The sequence below is a fragment of the Babesia bigemina genome, scaffold Bbigscaff_56283, assembly GCF_000981445.1.
Source record: "Babesia bigemina genome assembly Bbig001, scaffold Bbigscaff_56283".
Classification (NCBI taxonomy): domain Eukaryota; phylum Apicomplexa; class Aconoidasida; order Piroplasmida; family Babesiidae; genus Babesia; species Babesia bigemina.
The window spans coordinates 1-15,470 of record NW_012236942.1 but is presented as its reverse complement, the minus strand read 5'-3'; the positions used below and the strand labels follow the sequence as shown (position 1 = coordinate 15,470).

Sequence of the window (15,470 nt, the reverse complement as noted above, 5' to 3'; positions counted from 1 at the left end):
CGATATAGCCTTCTTAACGGCTTTCTTAACACTCTCACTCTCACCAACAAATCCTCCAAGTTGACCAGCAAGGTGACCAAGGCTAATGAGCTTGGACTCAATGTCCTTCAAGGCTTTCTTAGTAGCATCATCAGTAAGAGAATGGTCGGCATCAACAAGTTATTATTAAGGTTTACAGAGGTCATAGCATTAATAAGGCGAAGTAATTCGAGAGATTTGGAGTTAAGGTGAACATGATGGGACATGGCAGTGGCAAGAGGTGGAAGAAGGGAAGTGAAGGGTGACAAGGCACAAGTTATTAGGATGGTTAATAGAGGTCATAGCGGTAATATGGCGAGGTGATTCGGCGGATGTGGAGTGGATAAGGAGCGATGTGGAGTGGATAAAGGGGCGATGTAGAGTGGGTTAGGGAGCGATGTAGAGTGGGTAAAGGGGCGACGTAGAGTGGGTTAGGGAGCGATGTGGAGTGGGTTAGGGAGCGATGTAGAGTGGGTAAGGAGCGATGTGGAGTGGGTTAAGGAGCGATGTGGAGTGAGTTAGGGAGCGATGTGGAGTGAGTTAGGGAGCGATGAAGAGTGGATTAGGGAGCGATGTGGAGTGGGTAAAGGGGCGATGTAGAGTGGGTTAGGGAGCGATTAGAGGAAGTTAAGGGGCGATGTAGAGTGGGTTAGGGAGCGATGTAGAGTGGGTAAAGGGGCGATGTAGAGTGGATAAAGGGGCGATGTAGAGTGGGTTAGGGAGCGATGTAGAGTGGATAAAGGAGCGATGTGGAGTGGTTAAAGGGGCGATGTAGAGTGGTTAAAGGGGCGATGTAGAGTGGGTAATAATCACCACTTTGGTCACCACTGTCATCGCTGCCGTGACCATCTCATCGCTGCCGTGACCATAACCATGTCATCGCTGCCGTGACCATCTCATCGCTGCCGTGACCATGTCATCGCTGCCGTAACCATGTCATCGCTGCCGTGACCATGTCATCGCTGCCGTGACCAAGTCATCGCTGCCGTGACCATGTCACCGCTGCCGTGACCACTAACTTGGTAACCATGTCATCGCTGCTGTAACCATGTCATCGCTGCCGTGACCATGTCATCGCTGCCGTGACCATGTCATCGCTGCCGTGACCACTAACTTGGTAACCATGTCATCGCTGCTGTAACCATGTCATCGCTGCTGTAACCATGTCATCGCTGCCGTGACCTTGTCATCGCTGCCGTAACCATGACATCGCTGCCGTGACCTTGTCATCGCTGCCGTGACCATGTCACCGCTGCCTAACCATGTCACCGCTGCCGTAACCATGTCATCGCTGCCGTGACCATGTCATCGCTGCCGTTACCATGTCATCGCTGCCGTGACCATAACCATGTCATCGCTGCCGTAACCATAACCATGTCATCGCTGCCGTGACCATGTCATCGCTGCCGTGACCATGTCATCGCTGCCGTGACCATCTCATCGCTGCCGTGACCATGTCATCGCTGCCATAACCATGTCATCGCTGCCGTGACCATGTAATCGCTGCCGTGACCTCATCATCGCTGCCGTGACCATGTCATCGCTGCCGTGACCATCTCATCGCTGCCGTGACCATGTCATCGCTGCCGTAACCATGTCATCGCTGCCGTGACCATGTCATCGCTGCCGTGACCATGTAATCGCTGCCGTGACCTCATCATCGCTGCCGTGACCATCTCATCGCTGCCGTGACCATGTCATCGCTGCCGTAACCATGTCATCGCTGCCGTGACCATGTCATCGCTGCCGTGACCATGTCATCGCTGCCGTGACCATGTAATCGCTGCCGTGACCTCATCATCGCTGCCGTGACCATCTCATCGCTGCCGTGACCATAACCATGTCATCGCTGCCGTAACCATAACCATGTCATCGCTGCCGTAACCATAACCATGTCATCGCTGCCGTGACCATCTCATCGCTGCCGTGACCATGTCATCGCTGCCGTAACCATGACATCGCTGCCTAACCATGTCACCGCTGCCGTGACCACTAACTTGGTAACCATGTCATCGCTGCTGTAACCATGTCATCGCTGCCGTGACCATGTCATCGCTGCCGTGACCATGTCATCGCTGCCGTGACCATGTCATCGCTGCCGTGACCATGTCATCGCTGCCGTGACCATTTCATCGCTGCCGTGAACATCAACTTGGTCAGGTGCTTGGTCAGCACATAGGTCAGCACCTTGGTCAGCACATTGGTCACCAGGTTGGGCATGGCATTGGTCAGCACTTTGGTCATGGCTTTGGTCAGCACATAGGTCACCACTTTGGTCAGCACCTTGGTCAGCACTTTGGTCATGGCATTGGTCAGCACTTTAGTTAACTACTACACAATCACATACAACGATTAATGAGTGATACAACAGATTAAAGCACAATTCATTTGTTAGGTGAGTAGGTGATGCTAGGTGAGTGTGGATAGTAAACACGTGAGTACGATTATGGTTGCAGATAAAACACCCTGTTAAGCTTGTTAACGCGTGCAGCAGCTAACAGCGATTGCGCAGCTATGCGATGTGATGATGGACTATGTAGATGCGATTTGATGTGGAGCAGGTCTAGGCGGATGACCATGATGTGGATGAGGTACAATAAAGAGAGGAGCCAGAGGGCGACGGTGGTCCAGAAGAATTTGCTTCTGATGGCCCACATGAAATTGGGAATGGTCTCATGTATTAGCTTAGCAAGTACCGATTTGTCGGAGCATACTCTGCCGAGTTGTTCGATGAAATCCTTGCATCTCCTCTTAGGAACGCATTTGTCATCAACATTTCCGTTTAGTGATATCCTGTCGCCATATGTGAAGCCGTACGTGAATAATGTCGGTAATGTATTTTGGCATTGAACGATTGAGTTGCACGACTCACCATGCTTTTTAGTGTCCAGAGTATCAACCGCGGCAACTTTGCAACCGCCTTGGACACAACCGGCGACACGGCATTTCCTACTCCTACCGGCGCAACTATCTTCGCATCTTTTGTAGAGCTGGCATAGTAAGTTGTAGAACGTTTCGGTAAGGTAGAGAATCCACGACAGGTAGCCACCCGCATTTTTAGAGGTCAATGTGGAATATACCTCCAAAGACAACGGTGTCATATAGGCGCCACATGTTCTGCCGGTGACGTAACACTCATCGGCAGGGTTGTATATACTACAGAGGTTGCCGCTGTAATGATATAAACTCTCCACTTCGTTGGTTGGTACATGAACAAAAGCTGCGTGCTTCGTGTATTTAAACAGCAGAGATATGTCGCCGAGATTGTATTCGTCGTTGAAGTAGGCTTTGCTAACTTGTTCATCAAATGCGATTTTCTTATGCTTGTTACCATTTCCATTGGCGTCGTCCCAGTCGTGTAGGAGATAGTAGTAAAATGAGAACATGTCACCAAGCGTTTTGGGAGCGCTGGGGAGAATACAGTTAAATAGGCTGCACAGCTTCGTGAGAGGAGACCCTGCGCCGCCACAAAAGTCAACAAGCACATCGCTCAAATGATGACCAGTTTTCCGATGGGATGCTGCGATGCCTATTGCTGGGAATCCCATCGGTGTCTTACATGGAGTACCAGGTGGTGCTCTAGAACAACTTGAGCATGACATTTTAGGCCCCCTGGCTGACACATTATGCGGTAAGAAGCCTTGCAAACCGTCTTCGAGGAAAGACTGAAGAGGCGATTTTAAGCCGCATTCAGGATGTTGATCACCGCTTTGGTTATGTATTTGGTCACGCTTTTGGTCAGCTGTTTGGTTGCATTTTTGGTTATGACACTGAAGGTCATTGCACTGCCAGCCTGAGCCGGCAATACCCTGGCCATACCAGCACTCCGACCAACCGCTGACGTCTGTTGGATGACAACACTGTTCATATAGGAAGTACAGTTGTTGCTGTAGGCATTTCAAGATGTCGAATAAGAGGCAGACTAAAGTGTTAAAGTCCGTCGGATACAGCAAGTCATCCGTGTTTATATGAAAGTCAGTGGAGTATACACCGTCAGCGTGACCGTGCCCAAGGATGCCGACTAATACCGTTTCGGATTGGAAGCAGACAGAACGGAGCGTAGTGGTTAGGTGATTCGCTTTGAGAGGCGATTGAACGACGTCATTCATTTCCTCTGGCAATGCGACATCTAACTTGTGCGTCTTCCGATCAAACAGTGCCTCAAAGCCGTCTACAAGCTTCCCGAACATCGGATTGTAGTATAATCCGCACAGCCACTCTAACATCTGGTAAATGCTGCACGGGGCTTTGGGCGACGGAATATGGCGGAAGTGGTTCGCTTTGTAATATGTAATGAGATAGTAATGCAGCGTTTCAAGTGCACCAGTTGTATTGTTCTCTCCAGCGAATACGTGTGTCTTACTTCCGGTCAATACTTGCATGAGTTTCTTACCATCACATCTCTTGTCCAACTCGCCGTTTTGCTTGTTGGAATTATCCGACACCACGAAGCCATTGTTACTGAGCCAGAGTCCAAGTGCGCTCATATGTTTCTTACCGTTCGACAATTCGATCAGACATACTTTCTTTGTTTTCCAATCATCGTCAGCTCGCAACGCTTGTCTTAATTCTTCCAGATCATGAAACAAGATATCAAGTGCAGTAAGGCACACCTTAGACAGCTTTTCACCAGCCGGAGTTAACACTTGTTCGCCCGCTTTACTTGATTCATTCACTTTAGGCGGAGGGGCTGTTTTAGTTAACACCAGTTTCGTAAGGTCCATTTTCGGATGCCCGTCGTACGTGTTGATGTAGGCATAACCAAGCTGCTCGGACAGAGCCCTCATACTATCTCTCAGGATGTCTAGCAGCAATGGGTTCTTTCCATTATCGTATTTCGGCGGTTTGAATGTATCCAGAGCATCATTAAGGGAGTGCAAATTGCTGGAGAATCTATCGTCGAAATGCTTGGACTCGGCAAGTTTCTCCAAGAGAGTGGTGAGCTTACTTTTCAGGCCTTCAACCGTATAAACTTTTGAAACTGCAGAGGGGGAGGCGGAAGATATTTGCTCTATTACGTACTCAAGAAGAGGTTCGAAGTTAGACTTCAATTTAACAGACAGAATAGATGTATCGCTATGTACTAAAGGAGCAGGAGCGGGATTGTCTAAGATGTCTGTGATACTCTCCTTCATCTTCCCCAAATACCCCTTCACCCCGCTCCCCCTATCCGCCTGAATAACCCTCTCAATCTCCTGCAACTGCGCCGTGACAACGCCCTCCAGCGCGGACAGGTCGGCCTGCTTCTGCTTCGCGAAGAGGGATTGGACTTGGTGGGTGAGGGCGGAGAAGGCGGAGTTAACCATTTGGATGAGGGTCTTTCGAAGTGATAGCACGGCTCTCATCGATGTGTTTTCGGCATGTATATAAGCCCTGCTCAGAGCATCGATCGATGAAGTTAGAACCTTTTCCGCAGCGTTCACCTTATCATTTATCGTATTTATCTCATTTCGAATGACATTTATATCGTCTTGCAATTGAGTCATTAACTTCTCTGCCTCTTTTTGCGCATTGTCCACAGCGCCTGGTAACTTTTCAAGATCTTCATTAATTGTTTTTACGACGTTAGCAATAGCATTCTGAATTTGACCGCTTTCTTGATCGGACAATTGTTCCTTCTGAAATCTGCTAAGTTGTTGTTGCAGTTCGCCAAGGCTTTCGGAATGTTTTCTCTGCTTACTAATCGCCTCGTTTTTCAGCGTGTTTAAAACGTTTTGCAAACCCTTAGCCTCCTGTCCTGCCATTTTCTTAACAGCTGCGCACATAGCATTGAGGGAGGAGGAAACTACAGTAGCCTTTTCTTTCAAGTTTTGCACAGCTGAATTTGCGAAATATTTATGCATGTCCGAAATCTTATGAACCTTCTCCATCTCTTTGATGACTGGAATTTCCAACGCCGATTGAAGCCTTTCGATACCTTTGTTGACCGCAGCCACTATAAGATCTTTTACTTGATTGTCATTGACGCCGGCAATCGCCTTAGTGCTAAACTCTTCTTGGAGATCTCTAAACATATCAGAGAGTGGCGGTTTCGTTGTACTCCAATTCGCTTTCGCGTCTTTGAACACATAGAGGAATGTTTCCAGATCGGTAGCAAGTTCACTACTTGGGCCTTTGGCAACCACCGCTGGGAGAGCCTCATTTAGCCGTCTGCCAAACATTCCCAGCTCATCCAAATGTTCGGCAACGTGTCTACTCAGAGCTTCAATGCCTTTTATACCAAGTCCATCACCAAGAGGATCACTCGTCGCTGCCTCATTCACGCCCACCTCAAGGGCTTCAACCAATGTGCTAACATACCCCTTAACATTGTTACTTATTCTGCTTGTTAGCTCTTTGATTTCGTGGTTCACACCCCAGTCACCACCTCCAGTGAATGCGTCCATCGAATGAGGCACACTAATCTGCTTTTTGAGCGTCTTGAGTTTCATCAACACGCTTTCTGTACCAGTATTGTCACCATGGATGATTTTATAAATAGTCTCATATTTGCCTTTCATTGCTTCAAACCTCCCATGTAACGTTTCAGCATGGTCTGTGATGTCCTTGGATGCATCTTTAATCGGTTTAGCATTTGGTCCAGTATCCTCTTCAACCTCCCTAAGAATCTCGTTCACCCTCTCCAACGCAGTATCAACGAAACTATCAGCTTTGCCAATTCTAGCTTCTAAATTCGATACGTGTCTACTGAGCTGATTACCTATCTCGAGCACTTTGGATTTAATAGTCAGAACATCCTGTTCAAGAAGACATTTAAGCGTTGAACCCGAATCCTTCAATGGATCAATGGACATCATTTGAATTCTTAAATTGTCGAAGGACTTCGTGATCTCTTTTCTGTATTCATCGGTGAAGCTCTCTATGGAGACCCTTACTTCTTGTTGGGTGAACTCAATAGCCGCTTTCATTAACGCGAAATTCTCATCTCTCACGTGACACAAGCGGCTTATATTGTCACCTACCTTTATGAACTCAGCTTTCAATGCTTTCTGCACATTATCTGAATGACTTCCAACAAGTGCAACTATCTCTCTTTTCTTCGCTTCCAACGTAGTGTCGACAATCCCAGCTTGTGACGTAACGGCTTTATCTTCGGAAACATCTTTCAGGGTTTTTACCGCCTGTTTCACCAAATTAATCGCTGGCAATAACTTATGTCCGAGGCTCTCATCTAAGTCTGAATTCGCCAGCTCAACACCGATGACCTTATTCCAGTACTCAGAGGCCTTAGTGGACACAACGGACAACTGCTGAACTAATTTACTATTATGCATATTATTAAATTCAGTTTTTTGTCTGTTAATAGTGCTGCTAAGTGAACTTAATTCAGATTTAACTCCCTCAGTTCTTGCCGTCATCCCCTCCTCATACCCCTGCAGTCCGCTCTTAACCTTCCCAATGGCCTGCGCAAATCCCGAAACGCCAAGCCCCTTGCCTATTGAAGATTTTAAAGCGTGAATTGTATTTACTATATCAGGATTGTAATGTTTTAATAGGTCTATACTTCCCTCCAGGCAGCTAAGCAAAAACGCCATCACCCCGTCGCACAGCCTGTCAAGGTCGGAGTACACAATCCCACTGCCGTCGTAGCCTTTGGTCTCAGAGTTGAAGCCGAGGAAAGTCTGAAGGCCGTCACATAAATTAACAAGGAGATTTTTACAATTGTCATTTTCAGTCAATCCTTTAAGACTCTCTCCAAGCTTTTTAACCTGCTCCAACTTGGACTCAATGTCCTTTATGGCAGCAGATGGAGGATGTTTTTTGTGAGCATTAATACAGGCTTTTTTAGCATCATCGCAACGTTTTTTGGTGGTTGTTAGAATGTTTTTATCGTAATCATTATTAGGTTTTTTAGGTTGTTGAGATTGAAGTTTATTAAGTTCTTCATCACAGTGCTTAATCTGCTTCTCGTAGTACTGACAGTAAGTCTCTTTATCAGAGTATTTGAAGGGGCAAGAAAGCTTAGATTTTTCGGCATTAAGGGACTTCTCAGCCTTCTCAATAGCCTCCTCAATCAACTTTTTCAAAGCTTGAGACAACTCACCAAGACCCTTACCATTCTCACCATTCCCATACCTAACCTGGATCAACCAGTCGATGGACTCAGTCAGAAGGGTAGGGAAGGGTGTCAAGGCACAAGTGATTACGATGGTTTAGAGAGGTCATAGCGGTATTATGGCGAGGTAATTCAAGCGATGTAGAGTGGATAAGGGAGCGATGTGGAGTGGATAAGGGAGCGATGTAGAGTGGATAAGGGGCGATGTAGAGTGGATAAGGGGCGATGTAGAGTGGGTTAAGGAGCGATGCAGAGTGGGTAAAGGGGCGATGTAGAGTGGGTAAAGGGGCGATGAAGGGTGGGTAAAGGGGCGATGTAGAGTGGATAAAGGGGCGGTGTAGAGTGGGTTAAGGAGCGATGTAGAGTGGGTAAAGGAGCGATGTAGAGTGGGTTAAGGGGCGATGTAGAGTGGGTTAAGGGGCGATGTAGAGTGGATAATAATCACCACTTAGGTCACCATGTCATCGCTGCCGTGACCATGTCATCGCTGCCGTGTCCATGTCATCGCTGCCTTAACCATGTCATCGCTGCCGTGACCATGTCATCGCTGCCGTGACCATGTCATCGCTGCCGTGACCATGTCATCGCTGCCGTGACCATGTCATCGCTGCCGTGACCATGTCATCGCTACAGTAAGCATCAACTTAGCCTGTTTGCTAGGTTAGCACTTTGCCTGGGTGCTAGCTTAGCACGTAGCCTGTGTGCTAGCTTAGCACTTTGCCTGGTTGCTAGGTTGACACGTTGCCTGGGTGCTAGGTTAACACTTTGCCTGGTTGCTAGCTTAGCACTTTGCCTGGGTGCCAGCTTAGCACGTTGCCTGGGTGCTAGCTTAGCACTTTGCCTGGGTGCCAGCTTAGCACGTTGCCTGGGTGCTAGCTCAACACGTTGCCTGGGTGCTAGGTTAGCACTTCACCTGGTTGCTAGGTCAACACGTTGCTTCGTCTATCACTCATCACTTAATCTCAACGCTATTTAGTTCACAGGTTACTGCTAGAGTAATTCGAGACATTAGACTACGTTTGTCGGTTAGGTGAGTAGGTGAGTTATTACGTGAGTTTATGTGAATTACAAACGTGAATACAATTACGGTTGTAGATACGATATCTTGGCAAGCCTTCCGACTTGCGCTGCAGCCAACAATGATTGCGCCGTTATGCTGTGCGACGACGGTATCCTCAGGTGTGAGCGTATGTGGAGCACGTCCAGTCTGCCAACCATCACGCAGATGAGGTAGAAGAGGGACAGCGACCAGAGTGCGACGTTCATCCATATGAACGGCTGCCTGATGATCCAGAGGAAATTATCGCACTCCTCAAATAGTTTTGCGAAATACTGCGATTCAAGCACCGACTTCAGCTGTTGATGGAAATGATGGCAATATTTTTTACCTTCTTTTGCTAGAAGTGTTTCAGGATTGCCAAACGTGAATCCGTAATTGTAGAAAGTGCTTTGTACGCCACGGCATTCAACAAGTCCACGGCACTGGCAGTTGTCGACACCGTGCTGTCCTTTCTTACATTTGACTCCATGGATGCATTTCGAACATCCCCAGTCTTGGCAAGATATGCTGCAAAAGGCTTGTAGCAGGGCTTTAAGATAACCGTAGAATGTCCATGGGAGGTACACTGCCCATGAGAGGTATAAGTTACAATGTTTATCGGCGAAGTAACGATATTCTTCCAAGCACAGAGTTGAAAGATATGGACCGCAGTGCAGCTTATCGCTACTAGCATATGTACATGACGTTGACGTAGACAGCGTACAGAGGTCTGCATTTTTTGCCTCTGGATGGCTTTCACGCTTATGGCTGCTCCGTACGTCACCGTACGCGTTACGTAGCGCAGCTGTGAGATCGCTGGGTTGTTCAAAAAGACGAATAGATTGCTCCGTGACGGCGGCTTCAATATTTGTTTTAAGAGAATGCGTGCCGTTTGATTGCCAATTCCTGACAAGTGACATCGTAAAAGCAAAGTGTTGCGACAATGTTGAGGGCGGTTTAGGAATAAGGCCAAAGAGGCACGAAGCGACCCCGTTACCGAGGAATTTGGTCAGCACTTTACATAGCTCTTTGCCTGTCTTCTTGCTTCCAGTGAAGCCTCTGAACCCAAGTGGTGTTATACATGGCGCACCGGGTAGGCTTTTGGGACACGTCTTACATTCCGATTTGCAGCCAGTGGAAGTGAGCTCATGAGGCAAGTGACCGGGTAGGCAGTCACGTAGGAAGGATTGAAGAGGCGATGTCGATTGGCACTCAACTTCAGTCTTTGAGTGCTCATTACATGGCCACGTTGATGATTTCACATCTCTGCCATACGTACAGTCCGACCAACCGTGGTACTTAGCGGCAAAGCCACATCGGGTAAGCAAGAATTGGAAAACTGGTACAATTCTACGGAGATGTTCAATTAACGTGTTCAGGCAGTCAACGCTCGATGAAGGGTATGCGAAATTATGCGTATTACAATAGAAGTCAACGGCGTACGTAGTATACTCGTTTCCATACCCGACGATGCTGGTGAGAAGAACGGGTGCCAGCGAAGTTACATGTACGATAGCATTATGTACTTCTGTATACGTGATATTCTGTGGGTATGCTGCCAACTTGTTAGCAGTTTGGTCCTCGAATGAGATACCGTCGACCTCATTGGTTCCGGCGATTTTATTTTCCCGCTTATCGAACAAGTCACTAAACTCATCGGATATAAAGTTGAGATATACTGAACTGTATTGCAGACTCGTAAGCCAGCAGAGCATTTCGTAGATATTACACGGCGACTTCTTCGACCCTGCAGTGGAGATGTGACGAATGCGGTAATAAGTCGTAAGGCAGTCGTATAGGTTCTCAAGCTGGAATTTGTAATTCTTATTCTTGTGGTAAACGTGACCGTAATTTTCGCCTACAAGTAGACTCATGATCTTTGTACCGTTGGCATTCTTGTCCAAGTGACCATTCTGCTCGGTCTCATTGTTGGACACGCCGTAGCCGCTATTTTGCAAAAATGTGCCTAAACTGCTACCAGCATATATTCTACTTGTTGACCACTTGTGGATGGTACGATTTTTCAAGTACCTCAAATCTTCGTTGTATATCTCCAAGATGGACAGGAACACCTTGGACAACTGAGTGCCATACGGCGTTACTTTATTCTTTTCGACGAGCTCAGCACCGAAAGTCTCACTATCATACACGCTCACGTACGCCTTGTCGAGCTCATCGCACATCCTCTGCACGCCCTTTTTGAGACACTCGAGCAGGGGGTTGCTGTCGTCGGCGTAGGATGCGGGGCGGATGGAACCGAGGAGGGAGGAAAGGGAGGAGAGGTTGGAACGGAAGTGGCGGTTGAAGGTGGAGAGGGAGGTGACAAGGTTATGAACTTTGCTTTTCAACTCCAAAATGTTTCTCGGAGAGGGTAAAATGCTTCTATCATTGTTCACCGAGTACAGTAGAGCAGCGAAAAACTGTTGAGCATTGAAGGACAAATGATATAGGTTTGAGTCGTCGGGAATGGCAACATCTAATTGATTTTCGTTAATTTTTCTATGTAGCAGCTTCATGAAACCTTTGTATTTTTTGGTCGCATCCGCAATTATCATCTCAGGGAGGTGATGAAGTTCAACGTTTATTTTTGTTGCTACCTCTTGAACCAGTGATTTCAGCGATAGGACATAATTCGTTGTGATAGTGTTTGTGATAGTATCTCGAGCGTTATTAATTTGGAATGCGACGTGAGCGTTAAGGCGTTTTATAATCGCATTGCTTTGTTCAGATGCATATTGAATGATTTGCTGAGCTTCTTCAATAAGCGAATTCAGCTTACCGGATTGCAATGTGTTAAAATCATTTTGGAGTTTCTGTAGAGTGTCATCCATATTATGCTTATCTTTTGCAATATATTCAGTCAGCTTTTCCAATTTTCCTCTGACACTACCTGAGTCTATAGATGCGGCATTGATAATACTAACGCAGAGTTGTTTGAGATGAGTTCCTGTTAATTCAGTTGCAGTTTTAGTGATATCACTGTCAGTAGCACTCTTACTAGATATTGCGCTCGTAATAGGTTCCAGGGCTTTTTGTGTGATTTCGCCTATTGCCGGAGTAAGCGCAGACGTTATATGTTTTTGGTAATCTACCATTTTATTTCGTAACTCATCGCTACCTTTGACATACGCAGTCATCGCGGATCCAACTGCACTCTCAAGATCAGCTGTGAGGTTCTTCAGAACGGGATTAGATTCGTCAGCTTTCCAGGTTTTTGAGCCAGCGGTATCTTTGAGCACGTCTAACGCGAATTCTATGTTTTTGCTCAATTCTTCTTGCGTTGAGTCAAGGGCCTCTTTCAATGCGCTCACGTTTTTCAAAGCTTCAACACCACTGCCGGCATTAATAAGACCACCTCCTTTGGAAGCATCAGATGCCTGAATGGCCTTCAATACAGTTTCAATCTGCTCCTTGACATAGGCAGCCAACTCCATGTTAATACTCTTTTCCAATCCTTCTAGATCCTTCATAATTGCATCGTCTAACCCTTTAACAGCATTACTAATCTTATTTGCCAATTTCGGCAACGCCGATTTCGCAGCCTCGTAAGCTCCGTGTAGTGTCAAAGCCTTATCTTGTAACTTTACAGCAGCTTCAACGAGTTTGCACTTATGAGCTGTGCTGGAGTTACCACTAGCTTCGTTTACAATTTGCGTGACTTTTCGCAATGCTTCATCAACTGCGATTTGAGCCTTTTCTATCCAGGAACTCAGCTGGGAAATATGGCCTTTAAGTGTATTATTGACATCCCAAATTTTGTTTCTAAGATCGTCCATTTTTAAAATTAATCGACTTTTAACAACACTAATTTTTCCTGATGTTTCTTCATTAATCCGTTCTACAGCAGCATTAAGTTGTTGACTGACCAAACCTGTGATTGTTGTCCACTGACTCTTTTGCGTCTCATACGCTTGACTGAGAATCCAGCGCTGATAATTTATGTTATCCGCTGCGTTGTTTATTTTCCCTTTTAGATCAGGTTGGAGATCTTCTATATCTCGATTTATTTGCAAGATGCCTACAGCATACTCCTTGGCATCTTTGATTACATCACTAACAGTGGACTCAATCTTACTAACGTGATCATGATTGATGATCCCGGAAAGAACTTTTTCCATTTTTACGATAGCATCAGTTAACGTTTCTATCGTTTTCCTAATTCTCTCATTACTCTCCCTCACCTTATCATTATACCCCCCCACCCCTTCGACCACCTTCACAATCGCAACACTAAAACCTTTTTTACCGGCGTGTTTATTGGTCTCAAGTGACGTAATTGCATTGTTTATTTCTCCTTTATGCTGCCCTAAATGCTTGTGGATGTTACTGAGAACACCACTCAGAAATCCCATCACCCCGTCACACAGCCTGTCCAAGTCAGAGTACACAATCCCAGTGCCGTCGTAGCCTTTGGAGTCAGAGTTGAAGCCAAGAAAAGTCTGAAGGCCGTCACATAAATGCGTTAAAAGATTATTATCTTTAGTTTCGAGACTTTTAGTAAATGTTTCAAGCTTATCTTTAAGATCATCAAGTTGTTTCTGACGCTCAGTAATTTCATCATAGGCTTTCTGCTTGGAACCGTCACGGTAATAAGTGTGGTTATTTTGGCAGCGTTGTTTTTGTTTTTCAAGTTCAGTTATTGGAATTTGAGTTTTAGGATGAACAGAATTTTTAGCGTCCTTGGCTTCCTTAATCAGCCTATCATAATACTGGCAAGTGGACTCATTTCCCTTATACTTAACAGGGCATTCCAGTTTAGATTTTTCGGCTTGGAGGGAGTTAGTAGCGTTAGTTATAGCCTCATCAATCAACTTTTTCAAAGCTTTGGCCAACTCACCAAGACCATTGTCACCCTCACCATTCCCATGCCTAACCTGGATCAACCAGTCGATGGACTCAGCCAGAAGGGTAGGGAAGGATGACAAGGCACAAGTTATTGCTATGGTTTAAAGAGGTCATAGCGGTATTAAGACGAGGTAATTCGAAGGATGTAGAGTGGATAAAGGGGCGATGTAGAGTGGGTAAAGGGGCGATGTAGAGTGGGTTAAGGGGCGATGAAGGGTGGGTAAAGGGGCGATGAAGGGTGGGTAAAGGGGCGATGTAGAGTGGATAAAGGAGCGATGTAGAGTGGTTAAAGGAGCGATGTGGAGTGGGTTAGGGAGCGATGTAGAGTGGATAAGGGAGCGATGTAGAGTGGGTAAAGGGGCGATGTAGAGTGGGTTAGGGAGCGATGTAGAGTGGATGAAGGGGCGATGTAGAGTGGGTTAAGGGGCGATGTAGAGTGGATAAAGGAGCGATGTAGAGTGGATAAAGGAGCGATGTAGAGTGGGTAAAGGGGCGATGTAGAGTGGACAAAGGAGCGATGTAGAGTGGGTAAAGGGGCGATGTAGAGTGGGTAAAGGAGCGATGTGGAGTGGGTAAAGGAGCGATGTGGAGTGGATAAAGGGGCGATGTAGAGTGGGTAAAGGAGCGATGTAGAGGGGGTTAAGGAGCGATGTGGAGTGGGTTAAGGGGCGATGTAGAGTGGGTTAGGGAGCGATGTAGAGTGGATAAAGGGGCGATGTAGAGTGGATAAGGGAGCGATGAAGAGAGGGTTAAGGGGCGATGTGGAGTGGATAAAGGGGCGATGTAGGGTGGAGTAAGGAGCGATGTAGAGTGGATTAAGGGGCGATGTAGAGTGGATTAAGGGGCGATGTAGAGTGGGTTAGGGAGCGATGCAGAGTGGGTTAAGGGGCGATGTAGGGTGGATAAAGGGGCGATGTGGAGTGGGTTAGGGAGCGATGTGGAGTGGGTTAGGGAGCGATGTAGAGTGGGTTAAGGGGCGATGTAGAGTGGGTTAAGGGGCGATGTAGAGTGGGTTAAGGGGCGATGTAGAGTGGGTTAAGGGGCGATGTAAAGTGGAGTAAGGGGCGATGTAGAGTGGATAAGGGAGCGATGTAGAGTGGGTTAGGGAGCGATGTAGAGTGGATAAAGGGGCGATGTAGAGTGGGTTAGGGAGCGATGTGGAGTGGATAAGGCAGCGATGTAGAGTGGGTTAGGGAGCGATGTAGAGTGGGTTAAGGGGCGATGTAGGGTGGATAAGGAGCGATGTAGAGTGGATAAAGGGGCGATGTAGAGTGGATAAAGGAGCGATGTAGATTGGTTTAAGGGCCGATTTAGAGTGGTTTAAGGGCCAATTTAGAGTGGATAAGGGGCCGATTTAGAGTGGTTAAGGGGCCAATTTAAAGTGGTTTAGGGGCGATGTGGAGTGGATAAAGGGGCGATGTAGAGTGGGTTAAGGAGCGATGTAGAGTGGATTAGGGAGCGATGTAGGGTGGATTAAGGAGCGATGTAGAGTGGACAAAGGGGCGATGTAGA

At 46.9% G+C, this 15,470-nt stretch overlaps 2 protein-coding genes across 2 annotated transcripts; both read right to left on the bottom strand.

Annotated features, from left to right (window-relative positions):
• Window positions 1-2,462: 2,462 nt before the first annotated feature.
• Window positions 2,463-7,553, bottom strand: BBBOND_0000340 (hypothetical protein, conserved; the record flags this gene model as incomplete). The annotated part of the gene is made up of 1 exon (XM_012914881.1): window positions 2,463-7,553. The coding sequence occupies one exon, from the start codon at window positions 7,551-7,553 to the stop codon at window positions 2,463-2,465; it is 5,091 nt and encodes a 1,696-aa protein (XP_012770335.1).
• Window positions 7,554-9,157: 1,604 nt separating this feature from the next.
• BBBOND_0000330 (hypothetical protein, conserved) lies at window positions 9,158-13,465 on the bottom strand (the record flags this gene model as incomplete). The annotated part of the gene is made up of 1 exon (XM_012914880.1): window positions 9,158-13,465. The coding sequence occupies one exon, from the start codon at window positions 13,463-13,465 to the stop codon at window positions 9,158-9,160; it is 4,308 nt and encodes a 1,435-aa protein (XP_012770334.1).
• Between the last annotated feature and the right edge of the window lie 2,005 nt (window positions 13,466-15,470).